This window comes from Hemiscyllium ocellatum, chromosome 35 (genome assembly GCF_020745735.1).
Source record: "Hemiscyllium ocellatum isolate sHemOce1 chromosome 35, sHemOce1.pat.X.cur, whole genome shotgun sequence".
Classification (NCBI taxonomy): domain Eukaryota; kingdom Metazoa; phylum Chordata; class Chondrichthyes; order Orectolobiformes; family Hemiscylliidae; genus Hemiscyllium; species Hemiscyllium ocellatum.
The window spans coordinates 18,736,402-18,753,030 of NC_083435.1; the positions used below are offsets into that span (position 1 = coordinate 18,736,402).

General features: G+C 43.6%; 1 protein-coding gene across 1 annotated transcript; it reads left to right on the forward strand.

Moving 5' to 3' along the window:
- Positions 1-1,361: 1,361 nt before the first annotated feature.
- Positions 1,362-12,911, forward strand: LOC132832507 (uncharacterized). The gene is made up of 2 exons (XM_060850577.1): positions 1,362-1,894; positions 10,372-12,911. Exons 1-2 carry the CDS (start codon positions 1,408-1,410, stop codon positions 10,596-10,598), a joined length of 714 nt encoding a protein of 237 aa, XP_060706560.1. The 5' UTR covers positions 1,362-1,407; the 3' UTR covers positions 10,599-12,911.
- Positions 12,912-16,629: the final 3,718 nt, after the last annotated feature.

Here is a 16,629-nt window from a genome sequence, read left to right on the forward strand (position 1 = left end):
ACTCCTACACAGACATACATACACAGACACTTCTACACACACACACACACACATATTCACACACACACATGCACACAGACACTCCTACACAAACACACACACACAGGTATTCCTACACACACACACACACACACACACACAGGTACTCCTACACACACACACACACACACACATACAGACACTCCTACACAAACGCACACAGGCACTCCTACACACATGAACACACAAAGGCACTCCTATACACACACACAGGCACTCCTACACACACACACACACACACAGACACACTCACACACATGTGCACACAGACACTCCTACACAAACACACAGACACTCCTACACACACACATGAACACACAGACGCACTCCTATACACGCACACACAGACACTCCTACACACATGAACACACAGAGGCACTCCTACACACACACAGGCACTCCTACACACGCACACACACAGGCACTCCTATACACATACACACGCACGCACACACATCACACACGCAGACACACACCCACCCACACTCACATATGCACTCTCTGACAGACTTAGACTCCTTTATACACACATAAACTCTCTCTCACAGACACTCACAACCCCCCACATGACACACACACAAACCCACATGCACACATGTACATATATGTTTATGGGGTGAATATGTACTTGCAGAGTTACATTGTACTGCATGAGTCCATGTGAGATTCATTTAATTCATGTTTTAGATCAGACAACAGCACACAGGGGGCTAAAACCTTCAATATATTATCTGGACTGACATCAATTGTTAAAGTTCACCTGAGAATGGAACTTTTAAAAAGAGTTTTGCGAGATACATATGAAAGAAGTGAAACTAACATGGTCTTTCTAACAGATGAGAGACTTAACAAACAATCAAGATATTTTTCAATGTATAATTTCAGTTACATCACACTGTAAAATTTTGCTATAAATTCTGTGTCTTACAATTGTGTACTCCACAATCACCTGATGAAGGAGCGGCGCTCCTAAAGCTAGTGCTTCCAATTAAATCTGTTGGACTATAACCTCGTGTTGTGCGATTTTTAACTTTGTACACCCCCGTGCAACACTGGCATTTCCAAATCAATTTTCTCCATTCAAAGACTTAAACATTCTGTTGTCATGTGTATAATGTATGGGAGGTGATTTCGATCCGAATCTCTCTCATTCCAGTTTTCTTGAAAGCTGCTAATGCTGATTAAGGAACTGATTTCGGGCTAAATGCAAAATGAAATACAATTTCCCCCATTTACTTGCTACAAAGACCCACTCCGAACTCTATTCCCAGAAAGAGGGTGTGGTCAGCAGGAGGAGCCCCGAGCCTATCCCAAAGAGCTCATTTTCACCAGACTGAGTCCAGAAACCCAAGTCTGCAGGCGAGTGCAATGCTCAGTGATACTGAAGCCCAAAACATGCCGCTGTTTCAGAATCGCTATCGTCTCATTGTCCGCTCGCTCTGTCCCGATGAGAAACCTCGGAAGGTCATCGACAGGTTAGATTTGGGCGGCACGAAGGTCGAGTACCGTCCATTTGAAGACGAGTTGCAGCAATCCTACTTGCTGGGGCGCTGTTGGTGGGGCACCTTGCGAGTCTTTCAGGCTTTCTGCTGCGGGCTGTACAAACTCCTCCGCCCGCTGATCTCTTCCCTATGCTGCTGCTGTTCCCCTCTCTGCTCAGTTGTGGCCGAGTACTTTAACCGTTGCCCCTTGTTCTGGAGATACCTTGTGTGTCGATGTTTCCGGAATTGCTGGTATCCGAGATATCACAATCTGTATGGAGTGTACCACACAAACCTTTATGGAAGAGGGAACCTTACGGACGTGCGCGACTCTTTTTATGACAACTTTTTAAAGTACATGAGATTGAAAGCTGGTAAGGAGTAACAATGAGATAACTTTGCTTTTAAACTGTAATAACTTCAACATGAATCGCACACTTTCACGTCTGGGAACTCTGTGATCATTCCAACTCGACAATACTGCAGTGCCCTGCATACCCTCCCACTCTGTCTTACCCTGTCCACCGTCCTGAGCTCTAACATCTCCCAGCATTTTATAAACGAACAACCTTCTCTTCCCAAGGGAAGATCTAATGAAACCTTCACCGCATTCGAATGCAGGTTTATCCTTCCTCAAATATTGAGACCAAACCTGCACATTTCAGGAATAGTCTAACAACGTAATTTCTGATTGTAGCAAAACTTCTTTATTCGGTGCACTCGAATCGCCGTGCGTTCAAAGGCAGTAGAACATTTGGCTTCCAAATTGTTGGCTAAAAGAACATGCTAACTTTCTGAGTCCCTGGTACAAACACATCCAAGTCCATCTGGAGACCAACTTTAACAAGTTTTATGCCTTTATCTGCCTTTGTTGCCTTAATGACCAAAGTTCTCGACATTATACTTCATTTTCCAACAAACGTTTTAACGTCATGTGAGAGTGGGTTGTATAAATAGCTAAGGGAAATCACAAGTGCTTTACACAGAATGTTTATTCCTTTATTCATTGAAAGCAATTGAATTGAATTAGCGTTATTCTCACATGTACTCAAATGAGCGTGGTGAAATGTTTATGATTCGCCGCTCAGTGCCACCTGAGGTACAGAATACCGAGAGACATAAAAGGGAAGAGGAGGAGGAGGCCATTCAGCCCTTCCAGCCTGCTCCGCCATTCATCACGATCATGGCTGATCATCCAATTCAATAATCTAATCCTGCTTTCTCCCCTTTTATCCCATTCACCCCAAGTGCTCTATCCATTGAATGCTTTCAATGTTTTGCCATCAACTACTTCTTGTGGTAATGTATTTCACAGGTTCACCACTCTCTGGGCAAAGAATGGGGTGGCATGGTGGCACAGTGATTATCACTGCTGCCTCACAGCACCAGGGTTCCAGGTTCAATTCCTGCCTCGGGTGACTGTCTGTGTGGAGTTTGCACATTCTCCCCATGTCTGCATGGGTTTCCTCCCACAATCCAAAAATGTGCAGATTAGGTGAATTGGCCATGCTAAATTGCCCATAGTGTAAGGTGCATTAGACAGGATGAACGTAGGGGAATGGGTCTGGGTGGTTGCGCTTCGGAGGGTCAGTGTGGACTTGTTGGGCCAAAGGGTCAGTTTCCACACTGTAGGAAACCTAATCAATCTAGACACCTTTTGAATGCATTCAATGTTTTGCTATCAACTACTTCTTATGGTAATATATTCCACAGGTTCACCACTCTCTGAGTGAAGAAATCTCTCCTCATTTCTGTCTGAAATGGTCTACCCTGAATCCTCAGACTGTGAACTCTGGTTCTGAACCCACTCACCATCGGGAGCATCCTCCCTGCATCTACCCTGTCATAGAGTCAAAGAGTCATAGAGGTGTACAGCAGAGAAACAGACCTTTCAGTACAACTCATCCATGCCGATCAGTTAGCCTAACCTAATCTAGTCCCATTTACCAGCACCTGGCCCATATCCCACTCAGTCCTTCCTATTCATATATCCATCCAGATGCTTTTTAAATGCTGTATTTGTACCAGCCTCCTTCTTCTGACAGCTCATTCCATAAATGCACCATCCTCTGCATGAAAAAGTTGCCACTTAGGTCCCTTTTATATTTTTCGTCTCTCATGCTAAACTTATGTTCTGGACTCCCCCACCCCAGGGAAAAGACTGTGTCTATTTATCCTCTCCATTTACTGTCCTCACCATGTGCTTCCTTTGTCTGCTCTTCTCCCTTTTAAAACTGCTGTTGTTTTGACTTTTATCCCCAAAGTTCCAAAACAATGCAACAGCATATAAAACAGTAATTGCTGCTCCTTGAATTCAAGGAAATCACATCCAGCACCTAAAATACCTCAAAATAAGGAGCAGCTGTTACAGCCAGAAGTTTTTCCCTTCCTCCATCCCAGGAAAAATTTCTGGCTGTAAAAGCTGCTCCTTTTTTTTGAGATATTTTAGGTGCTGGAGGTGATTTCCTCGAATTTCAGGAGCAGCAATTACTGTTTTATATGCTGTTGCATTGTTTTGGAACTTTGGGGAAAAAAGTCAAAACAACAGCAGTTTTAAAAGGGAGAAGAGCAGACAAAAGAAGCACATGGTGAGGACAGTGGAGGAGAGTGAGAGAACCTGCACAGCTACTGCCTTTGCTGTTTTTGAATTCATGTGTCGCTGGACATCAGAATGCGTCTGGGAAAATTAGCAGACAGTGAATTTCACAACTAATCTTGGAAGAACCAGTTTGAATGAAGTTCACAGCATAGAATCAGATAAGTTAATTGTTGTTTTAAGTCTGTCCAAGAGAGAGGCTGTATTACTGAGTATAGTGGGTTTATTCTTGATTATATGTTTTTGGAGATAAGTCTCTTGATTAAACTTAAAATATAAGCCATAACTATTAATTTAACCTGGGGCAGTGTTTTGTAGAGGAATAAGACGGTGTTATTTTCTGGGTCTGTAGATTGTGAAGGTGCAAAAATGGCCTTTGCAGTGATATGTACTTCTTGTCAGATGTGGGAGTTTAAAGAGAGTTTAAAGATTACTGCGGATTATATCTGCCATAAATGCTGTTGGATGTGAATCTTACCAGATCGAGTGCATCAGTTGGAGAGATAGATAGAAGCGATGAGGAATTTGCAACAGCAACATTATGTGTTGGATGGCAGTTATAGAAAGGGGGGGAAAGTCAAGGATAAGAGAGGTAGGCACCTAGGATAGGAGTCTTTTGTTTTGGAAAATGTGGGGTGGTGGGGGGGCGGTGATGGATTCTCAGGGGAACGTTGCTTGAACAGCCAAGTTTCTGGTATTGAGACTGGCTCTAATGCAATGAGGGATACGTCAGCTTCCAAGAGATCATTTGTGTCAGGGGATTCTGTAGTCTGTAGGCGTTTCTGTAGCCAGCAGAGAAAAAGCAGAATTGTTTCCCTGGTGCCAGGATCAAGGATGTCTCAGAGAGGGTGTAGAATGTTCTCACGGGGAAGAGGGGCCAGAAGGAGGTCATTGTCCACATTGGAACCAACGATATAGGAAGGGAAAAGGTTTAGATTCTGAAGGGATATTACAGAGAGTTAGGCAGAAATTTAAAAAGGAGGTCCTCAAGGGTAGTAATATCTGGATTACTCCCAGTGCTACAAGCTAGTGAGGGCAGGAATAGGAGGACAGAGCAGAAGAATGCATGGCTGAGGAGCTGGTTTATGGGAGAAGGATTCGCATTTTTGGATCATTGGAACCTCTTATGAGGTAGAAGTGACCTGTACAAGAAGGATGGATTGCACCTAAATTGGAAGGGGACTAATATATCGGCAGGGAAATTTGCGAGAAGTGTTTGGGAGGATTTAAACTAGTAAGATGGGGGGGGGGGGGGGGGGGGGGACCCAGGGAGATAGTGAAGAAAGAGATCAATCTGAGACTGGTACAGTTGAGAACAGAACTGAGTCAAGCAGTCAGGGCAGGCAGGGACAAGGTAGGATGAATAAATAAAACTGCACTTATTTCAATGCAAGGGGCCTAACAGGGAAGGCAAATGAACTCAGGGCATGGTTAGGAACATGGGACTGGGATATCATAGCAATTACAGAAACATGGCTCAGGGATGGGCAGGACTGGCAGCTTAATGTTCCAGGATACAAATGCTACTGGAAGGATAGAAAGGGAGGCAAGAGAGGAGGGGGAGTGGCATTTTTGATAAGGGATAGCATTACAACTGTGCTGAGGGAGGATATTCCTGGAAATACATCCAGGGAAGTTATTTGGGTGGAACTGAGAAGTAAGTAAGAGATGATCACCTTATTGGGATTATATTAAAGACCCCCTAATAGTCAGAGGGAAATTGAGAAACAAACTTGTAAGGAGATCTCGTCTATCTGTTAGAATAATAGGGTAGTTATAGTAGGGGATTTTAACTTTCCAAACATCAACTGGGACTGCCATAGTCTTAAAGGTTTAGATGGAGAGGAATTTCTTAAGTGCGTACTAGACAATTTTCTGATTCAGTATGTGGATGTACCGACTAGAGAAGGTGCAAAACTTGACCTACTCTGGGGAATAAGTCAGGGCAGGCGACTGAGGTGTCAGTGGAGGAGCACTTTGAGGTCAGTGACTGTAATTCTATTCGTTTTAAAATAGTAATGGAAAAGGATAGATCAGATCTAAAAATTGAAGTTCTAAATTGGAAAAAGGTCAATTTTGACAGTAGTAGGCAAGAACTTTCGAAAGCTGATTGGAGGCAGATGTTCACAGGTAAAGGGACGGCTGGAAAATGGGAAGCCTTCAGAAATGAGACAACAAGAATCCAGAGAAAGTTTATTCCTGTCAGGGTGAAAGGGAAGGCTGGTAGGTATAGGGAATGCTGGATGACTAAAGAAATTGAGGGATTGGTTAAGAAAAAGAAGGAAGCATATGTCAGATATAGACAGGATAGATCGAGTGAATCCTTAGAAGAGTATAAAGGAAGTAGGATTATACTTAAGAACGAAATCAGGACGAGATAGCTTTGGCAAATAGAATTAAGGAGAATCCAAATGGTTTTTACAAGTATATTAAGGACAAAAGGGTAACTAGGGAGAGAATAGGGTCCCTCAAAGATCAGCAAGGCGGCCTTTGTGTGGAGCCACAGAAGATGGGGAAGATACTAAATGATACAAAATATACATTTAGTATCTGTATTCACTGTGGAAAAGGATATGGAAGATATAGACTGTCGGGAAATAGATGGTGACATCTTGCAAAATGTCCAGATTACAGAGGAGGAAGTGCTGGATGTCTTGAAACTATTAAAGGTGGATAAATCCCCAGGACCTGATCAGGTGTACCTGAGAACTCTGTGGGAAGCTAGAGAAGTGATTGCTGGGCCTCTTGCTGAGATATTTGTATCATCGATAGTCACAGGTGAGGTGCCGGAAGACTGGAGGTTGGCAAATGTGGTGCCACCGTTTAAGAAGGGAGGTAAAGACAAGCCAGGGAACTATAACCTGACCTCGATGGTGGACAAGTTGTTGGAGGGAATCCTGAGGGACAGGATGTACTTGTATTTGGAAAGGCAAGGACTGATTAGGGATAGTCAACATGGCTTTGTGCGTGGGAAATCATGTCTCACAAACTTGATTGAGTTTTCTGAAGAAGTAACAAAGAGGATTGATGAGGGCAGAACAGTAGATGTGATCTATATGGACTTCAGTAAGGCATTCAACAAGGTTCCCCATGGGAGACTGATGAGCAATGTTAGATCTCATGGAGTACAGGGAGAACTAGCCATTTGGATACAGAACTGGCTCAAAGGTAGAAGATGAAGATGGTGGCGGAGGATTGTTTTTCAGACTGGAGGCCTGTGACCAGTGGAGTGCCACAAGGATCGGTGCTGGATCCTCTACTTTTTGTCATTTACATAAATGATTTGGATGCCAGCATAAGAGGTACAGTTAGTAAGTTTGCAGATGACAGCAAAATTGGAGGTGTAGGGGACAGCGAATAGGGTTACCTCAGATTACAACAGGATCTGGGCCAGAAAGGCCAATGGGATGTAAGTGGCAGATGGCGTTTAATTCAGATAAATGCGAGGTGCTGCATTTCAGGAAAGCAAATATCAGCAGGACTTATACACTTAATGGTAAGGTCCTAGAGAGTGTTGCTGAACAAAGAGACCTTGGTGTGCAGGTTCATTGTCCCTTGAAAGTGGAATCGCAGGTAGATAGGATAGTGAAGACGGTGTTTGGTATGCTTTCCTTTATTGGTCAGAGTATTGAGTACAGGAGTTGGGAGGTCATGTTGCAGCTGTACAGGACATTGGTTAGGCCACGGTTGGAATATTGCATACAATTCGAGTCTTCTTCCTGTCGGAAAGATGTTAGGAAACTTGAAAAGGTTCAGAAAAGATCTACAAGGATGTTGCCAGGGTTGGAGGATTTGAGCTATCTGGAGGGGCTGAACAGGCTGGGGCTGTTTTCCCTGGTGCATCGGAGGCTGAAGGGTGACCTTATAGAGTTTTACAAAATTATGGGGCATGGATAGGATAAATGGGCAAAGTCTTTTCCTTGGAGTTGGGGAGTCCACAACTAGAGGGCATAGGTTTAGGGTGAGAGAGAAAAGATATAAAAGAGACCTAAGGGGAAACTTTTTCACGCAGATGGTGGTACGTGTATGGAATGATCTGCCAGAGGATGTGGAGGAGGCTGGTACAATTGCAACATTTTAGGGTTTGGAGGGATATGGGCCGGGTGCTGGTAGGTGGGACTAGATTGGGTTGGGATATCTGGTCGGCATGGACAGATTAGTTTGAAGGGTCTGTTTCCATGCTGTACATCTCTATGACTCTATGACTGTATGCCCCTCATGACTTTATAAACCTCTGCATCACCCCTCAGCATCAGACACTCCATTGAAAATAACCCCAGCCTATTCAGCCTATCCCTATAGCCCAAACCTTTCAACTTTGGCAACATCCTTATAAATCTTCTCTGAACCCTTTCAAGTGTCACAACATCCTCCAACTGTCTAGCCCTGTTAGAAGTTTATGAAGTATCTTATAAAAGTATACTTATAAAACATATAGATACTTATAGATATACTTAGAGACAAAGTAGATACCTGGGTCGTTACAGTGGCTCAGTGGTTAGCACCGTTGCCTTACATCAGCAGGGACCCGGGTTTGATTCCTGCCTCTGGCGACTGTCTGTGTGGAGTTTGCACATTCTCCCTGTGTCTGCGTGGGTTTCCTCTGAGTGCTCTGGTTTCCTCCCACAGTCCATGCTAAATTGCCCATAGTGTTAGGTGCATTAGTCAAGGGAAATGGGTCTGGGTGGGTTACTCTTTGAAGGGGACTTTTTGGACTGAAGGATCTATTTCCACACTGTAGGGAATCTAATCTATGGGATGCCCCCTCATTCATTTGAACTTCAGTGAAAATAATCGTCACTTAGCCAATCTCTCCTTATACAGCAGTCCCACCATCCCCGGAATCAGCCGGGTAAACTTTCCCTACATTCCCTTGAGAGCAAAAGCATCTTTTCTCAGAAAAGGAGATCAAATCTGCACACAATATTCTCGATGCTGCCTTTCCAAGGTGCTGTATAACTGCAAGTAAAAAGTGAGGTCTGCAGATGCTGGAAATCAGAGCTGAAAATGTGTTGCTGGTTAAAGCACAGCAGGTCAGGCAGCATCCCAGGTGGGGGCGGAGAGGTCATGAAGAAGATTGCAGGTTAGGAGGGCGGTGCTGAGTTGAGGGAACCGACTGAGACAAGGTGGGGGGAGGGGAAATGAGGAAACTGGAGAAATCTGAGTTCATTCCTTGTGGTTGGAGGGTTCCCAGGCCGAAGATGAGGCGCTCTTCCTCCAACCGTCGTGTTGTTATGTTCTGCCGATGGAGGAGTCCAAGGACCCGCATGTCTCCGGTGGAGTGGGAGGGAGAGTTAATGTGTTGAGCACGGGGTGGTTGGGGCCAACCACCCCACTCCAGCCTATCACCCTCACCTTGACCTCCTTCCACCTATCACATCTCCATCGCCCGTCCCCCAAGTCCCTCCCCCCTACCTTTTATCTTAGCCTGCCTGGCACACTCTCCTCATTCCTGATGAAAGGCTTTGGCCCGAAATGTCGAATTTCCTGTTCCTTGGATGCTGCCTGATCTGCTGTGCTTTAACCAGCAACACATTTTCAGCTGTATAACTGCAACCTTACATCCCTGCTCTGGTACCATACTCAGCAACAGAATACAGAAATGACAAAAAAAAAGGTGACCTTACAGCTATACACAGTACAGCTATACACATTATAACAATAGGGTGGAGAAACATGAAGCAATGTTCAAAAGACAACCATCACAGTCTCTCTCCAAAGGCTCTCTGCCGCAGACCAGCACAGGGGGTTTCCACATTGTCATATCACTGGCTGCTGCCATGCTTCACAATGAACTGCTGGATTCTTCACTCTAGCTGCTGTTTGCTGGTGTCCCTGCTCTAGCTATTGGTCGCCAGTCTCCCAGCTTTGGGTTGCTGGTTGGTGTCACTACTTTGGGCACTGGTCACCGGTCTCCCTCTCCGGCTGCTGGTCACTGGTTTCTCCACTTCCATCTGCTGGTCACTGTGTTCCTGTCTGGCTGTTGGTCACCAGTGTCCTTGCTCCAGCCACTGCTTGCTGGTGTCTCCGTCAACAGCCAACCCTGCTTTGGAGTATGGCAGAAGGGAGGAGAGAGGTGACATAGAATGACAAGGAAAAAGAGTGGGAGTAGCCAAGGAGCAGAAGTGCAATACATAGATTCTGGGAGCATGTTTTACTAAGAAGTTGCCAGGTGGCTAGCATATCCTGATGGTGTCCATTGAATTTCAGAAAATTCTGTTTCTTTAATATATCTAATATTGGTTTATTCGGCAGGAAAATCATCCCTGATATTTATTGTTGATGATGAGAGAAATGGGAAAGAGGCAAAGGAACAAATTGAAGCAGAACATCCAACACTAAGAAAATGCTGTGATAAAATATTTGTTTTTGAGCCCCAGAATCCCAATGGCCAGAATGTATGGAATCAAGAGGAAATTCGCAACCTCAACAGATATCTGAATGCATTACAACAGAATTATACTCCAGAGCATGTTTTATAGAGTACAAGGAAGTTGATGATGCAATTTTCCACTCTGCTTTCGCAAAATAGCCAACTTTTAAATTACCTACTTTTGAACAGTTTTAACTATTTTAGTTTGGATAATCCTGGTATTTCCAATTTCTGTACAATGGAACCATTTAATGAAGAAGATGCCCTTTGGACCATCAAGTCTACATTGCCAAAAACTATTCTATGACCTACTTTAGTCCCACTTTCCCGTACTAGACCAATATCCTTGAACTGTCTGCTTTGGGATACGTTTGACGTGGGCACTGCCTAACATTTTTCAGATGCTACTGGCAAAGTGCTCACTCCCAACCTGCAATGTCCTTCCCAAAATGACATTGACCTGAATCATTGCTGTCCATGTGTTGTTGGAATACTTATATTGTTGTTTGGGAAGAAGTTCAAGATTTTTGATCCTGTGACAGTGAAGGAGTAGAAATATAATTCTAAGTTAGAATGGTGTGTGCCTTGGAGGAGAACATACAGTTGGGGTGTGAAGAAAAAGAAAGAACAAGGTATTATTTGTCTTTAAATGTTTTCTTTATTTTATCTAAAGATTTTGACATGTTTCATTTGCTCAAAACACCGGATCAGCGGATCCAGACACTATACAATCAACACAAGAATTCTTAGACATCATCAGTAATATACACATAGACAAGGAAGAAACCATGGTCTCTTTCGATGTAATGACACTGTTCACCTCTATCGCCAAAACCCTAGCCAGAGAAACAATAGCCAACCTGTTGGATATACAGAACAGACAACAGGACGTTGAACCTATCAACAAAGATGGCATACTCTAACTACTGGACCTGTGCCTCACAATACACTTCACATTCAACAACCAAATATATGAACAAATCAACGGCACACCCATGGGCTCACCCATCTTTGGACTCATAGCAGAACCGGTAATGCAAAGATTAGAACAAACAGTCTTACCGCAAATTCAACCCAAACTCTGGGTCAGATATGTGGATGACTCCTTTGTAATCATTAAAAACACAGAAATAGAGAACACACACGGGATCATCAACGCCACACTCACAGGAATGTGATTCACGAGAGATGAAGAAAAGGACAACCAACTCCCATTTCTAGACATGATGGTACAGAGAATACCGAACGGAGAATTCACCACAAAGATATACAGGAAAGCTACACACACAGCCCAAGTCCTGAACTACGAAAGCAACCACCTCAACACACACAAAAGAAGTTGCATCAAGACACTATTCAAAAGGGCCACAACACACTGCAGTACACCAGAACTGCAAAAAAAAGGAAGAACACCTATACAATGCATTCGCCAAAAACGGATACCCACGCAATTTCATCAACAGATGCCCAAGGGAAAGACAACGGAACGAGGACATGCTGCAGCCCAAAGGACTAGCCACACAACCATACATCAAAAGCATTTCCAACTGAAAGCCAGACTACTGCAACCACTAGGACTCATAACAGCACACAAACCAACAGCCACTCTCAGACAACAACTCACCAGAACAAAGGGCCCGATACCCAGCATGAGCAAAACCAATGTAGTGTACAAAATCCCATGCAAGGACTGCTCAAAACACTACATAGGACAAACAGGAAGACATCTAACGATCCGCATCCATGAACACCAACTAGCCACAAAACGACACGACCAGCTATCCTTAGTAGCCACACACGCAGATGACAAGCAACATGAATTTGACTGGGACAACACTACTATTATAGGACAAGCCAAACAGAGAACAGCCAGGAAATTCCTAGAGGTATGGCACTCATCCATAGATTCAATCAATAAGCACATCGACCTGGACCCAATATATCAACCACTGCAACAGACAGCTGGAACTGACAACCGGAAGCAGCAGATTCAAACCACTACAAATGCCGGAGGAAAGATCACAGAAGCGCTTCACAGAAGGCTCCAAGCACTGAGGATGTCACCTAGGTAGGGGACGAAACGTCTGCAACACAAATTCCCAGCTCGGCGAACAGAACCACAACAATTGTTTTCCCTTGATGTGAAGCGTTGGTAATTTTATGAAAATGCTGTAAAACTGAAACATAATTATTAAAAATCAAATGTGTTCATGCATTAGTAAAAAGAAACAAATGAGGTAACTGAAGTAAACCTGTACCATGGGTGGGTAAGGCTGTGATGGGTTAGGTGTAAGGGGCCTTAGATGTTAGGCCTTTGATGTTTTTACTAACACCAAAATACTCCTCCTGTACATAAGCTCTTTGTACTGATTATTGGCTATTTTTTGTTTGATGTTCAATAAACCTGTCCAACTGTTTACAAGCTGGTCTAATAGTGTGAGTACTCTTCTAACCTTGGGTGCCAACTATGTCATGGAATGTCATGTGAATGTACTGGGTCGGGAAAATCTGAAAGCAGAATTCTTTCCAATTCTCAGAGATCACTTCACTATACAAATATTGAGTTTTCCACTTCATAGATTTTACAAAACAATCGTTTCAGAGAATATCATATGATGGTCAGTCAAAATGATAAGGTAAGAAAGAACCCAAAACCATTCTAGTACATGTTCACCTGCCATTGGCTCCACCTCTGCACAGTAAATTAACCTCTCTATGGAGATGGTATTACCACAATTAATTGCCCTGAATTTGTTGTCTTCTGCCCCTGAGGTGATGCTTTGAGATTAAGTTTGTCAAATATCTTATTGTAGTTTGTGGTGATGACTGTTTATAAACTTCTGATGTGCAAAATATGAACATGAAGTGGAAGATGCTCAACAGATTTTACTCCGCATCTGAATAATGTCTAATTTCTGTGGGAAGGAGAGAGACTTGTGGTTGGTGTGTTGCCTCCCAGGTATCAGGGTCCGTGATGTCTCTGATCGAGTTTTCAGGGATCCTTGAAGGAGAGGGGGAGCAGCCCCAAGTTTTGGTCCACATAGGCACCAACGACATAGGTAGGAAGAAATTCAGGGAGCTAGGGTGGAAGCTTAGAGCTAGGGCGAACAGAGTTGTTATCTCAGGTTTGTTGCCTGTGCCACGTGCTAGCGAGGCAAAGAACAGGGAAAGAGTGGAGATGAATGCATGGCTACAGGGATGGTGCAGGAGGGGGGATTTTGGATTCCTGGATAATTCGGACTCTTTCTGGGGTAGGTGGGACCTCTACAAATAGGATGGTCTTCACCTGAACCAGACAGGTACCATTATCCGGGGGGGGGAGGAATTTGCTAATGCTCTTTGGGCGGGTTTAAACTAATTTAGCAGGGAGATGGGAACCTAAATTGTAATTCCAGTACACAGGAAGTTAATAGTAGTGAGGCCAGAAATAAGGTTTGAAGGTCTCAAGAGGGCAATTGGTTTAAAGTGCGTCTACTTCAATGCCAGGAGCATCTGGAAATAGGTGGGTAAACTTGCAGCATGGGTTTGTACCTGGGATTTTGATGTTGTAGCTATTTTGGAGACATGGGTATAGCAGGGACAGGAATGGTTATTGCAGGTTCTGGGATTTAGGCGCTTTAGTAACAACAGAGAAGCTGGTAAAAGATTGCGGGGGGAGGTGGCATTAATCATCAAGGACAGTATTATGGTGGCGGAAATGAAGTTTGAGGCCTTATCTACTGAGATAGTAGATTAGGTTAGAAGCAGGAAAGGAGAGGTCATCCTGTTGGGAGTTTTGTATAATCCTCCAAATAGTTCCAGAGGTGTACAGGAAAGGATAGCAAAGATGATTCTCAATAGAAGCGAGAGTGACAGGGTAGCTGTTATGGGGGACTTCAACTTTCCAAATATTGACTGGGAATACTATAGTTCAAGTACTTTAGATGGGTCAGTTTTTGTCCAATATGTGCAGGAGAGTTTCCTGACACAGTATGTAGACAGGCCAACAAGGGGCAAGGTCACATTAGATTTAATACTGGATAATGAACCTGGCCAGGTGTTAGATTTGGAGGTAAGTGAGCACTTTGGTGATAGTGACCACAATTCAGTTATGTTTAGTTTAGCGATGGAAAATGAGAGGTATATACCGCAGGGCAAGAGTTATAGTGGGGGAAAGGCAATTATGATGCAATTAGGCAAGATTTATGATTGGGAAAGAAATTGCAGGGGATGGACACAATTGAAAAATGGAGCTTATTCAAGGAACAGCAACTGCATGTCCTTGATAAGTATGTACCCGTCAGGCAGGGAGGAAGTTGTCGAGCGAGGGAGCCATGGTTTACTAAAGATGTTGAAACTCTTGTCAAGAGGAAGAAGAAAGCTTATTTAGGATGAGATACGAAGGCTCAATTATGGCGCTTGAGAGTTACAAGTTAGCCAGGAAAGACCTAAAGAGAGAGCTAAGAAGAGCCAGGAGGTGACATGAGAATTCGTTGGCAAATAGGATCAAGGAAAACCTACAGGTATATCAGGAATAAAAGACCAACTAGAGTAAGATTCGGACCAATCAAGGATAGTAGTGGGAAGTTGTGTATGGAGTCAGTGGAGATGGGGAAGAGCTAAATGTATATTTTTCTTCAGTATTCACACTGGAAAAAGACAATATTGTCGAAGAGAATACTGAGATATAGGCTACCAGACTAGATGGGATTGAGCTTTATAAGGAGGAGGTGTTATCAATTCTGGAAAGTGTGAAAATAAGTTCCCTGGGTCAGAAGGGATTTATCCTAGGATTCTCTGGGAAACCAGGGAGGAGATTGTAAAGCCTTTAGCTTTGATATTTATGTTGTCATTGTCTACAAGAATAGTGCTGGAAGACTGGAGGACAGCAAATGTTGTTCCCTTGTTGAAGAAGGGGAATAGAGACAACCCTAGTAATTATAGACCAGTGAGGCTTACTTTGGTTGTGGATAAAGTGTTGGAAAAGGTTATAAGAGATAAGATTTATGATCATCTCGAAAGGAATAAGTTGATTAGGGATAGTCAACACAGTTTTGTGAAAGGTAGGTCATGCCTCGCAATCCTTATAGAGGTTTTTGAGAAGGTGACTAAACAGGTGGACAAGGGTAAAGCAGTTGATGTGATGTATATGGATTTCAGTGAAGTGTTTGATAAGGTTCCACACGGTAGGCTATTGCACAAAATACGGAGGCATGGAATTGAGGGTGATTGAGCAGTTTGGATAAGGAATCTGTTAGCTGAAAGAAGACACAGTGGTTGATGGGAAATGTTCATCCTGGAGTTCAGTTACTAGTGGTGTGCTGCAAGGATCTGTTTTCGGGTTACTTCTGTTTGTCATTTTTATAAATGACCTGGATGAGGGTGCAGAAGGATGGGTTAGTAAATTTGCTGATGACACTAAGGTCGGTAGAGTTGTGAATAGTGCCGAAGGATGTTGTAGGTTACAGACGGACATAAGCTGCAGAGCTGGGCTGAAGGGTGGAAAATGGAGTTTAATGCAGAAAAGTGTGAGGTGATTCACTTTGGAAGGATTAATAGGAATGCAAAGTACTGGGCTAGTGGTAAGATGTTTGATAATGTAGATGAACACAGAGATCCTGGTGTACATGTATATAGATCCCTGAAAGTTGCCAGGCTGATAGGATTGTTAAGAAGGCACATGTATGTTAGCTTTTATTGGTAGAGGGATTGAGTTTTGGAGCCATGAGGTCATACTGCAGCTGTGCGCACTTGGAGTATTGAGTACAGTTCTGGTCATTGAATTACATGAAGGATGCAGAAGCTTTGGAAATGGTTCAGAGGAGATTTACTATGATGTTGGAGGGAAGGTCTTTTGAGGAGAGACTGAGGGAGTTGAAACTGTTTTTGTTGGAGAGAAGGTTGAGAGGTGACTTAATTGAGACATATATGATAATCAGAGGGTTAGATAGGGTGGTCAGTGAGAGCCTTTTTCCTCAGATGTTGATGGCTAGCACCCCCCCCCCCCCCCCACCACCACCACCCCCACCCTGGGTGAACATAGCTTTACATTGAGGGATAATAATGTAGGACAGATGTCAAAGGTAGTTTCTTTACTCAGACAGTAGTAGGGGCATGTCTGCAACAGTACTAGCTTCGCCAACTTTAAAGGCATTTAAATG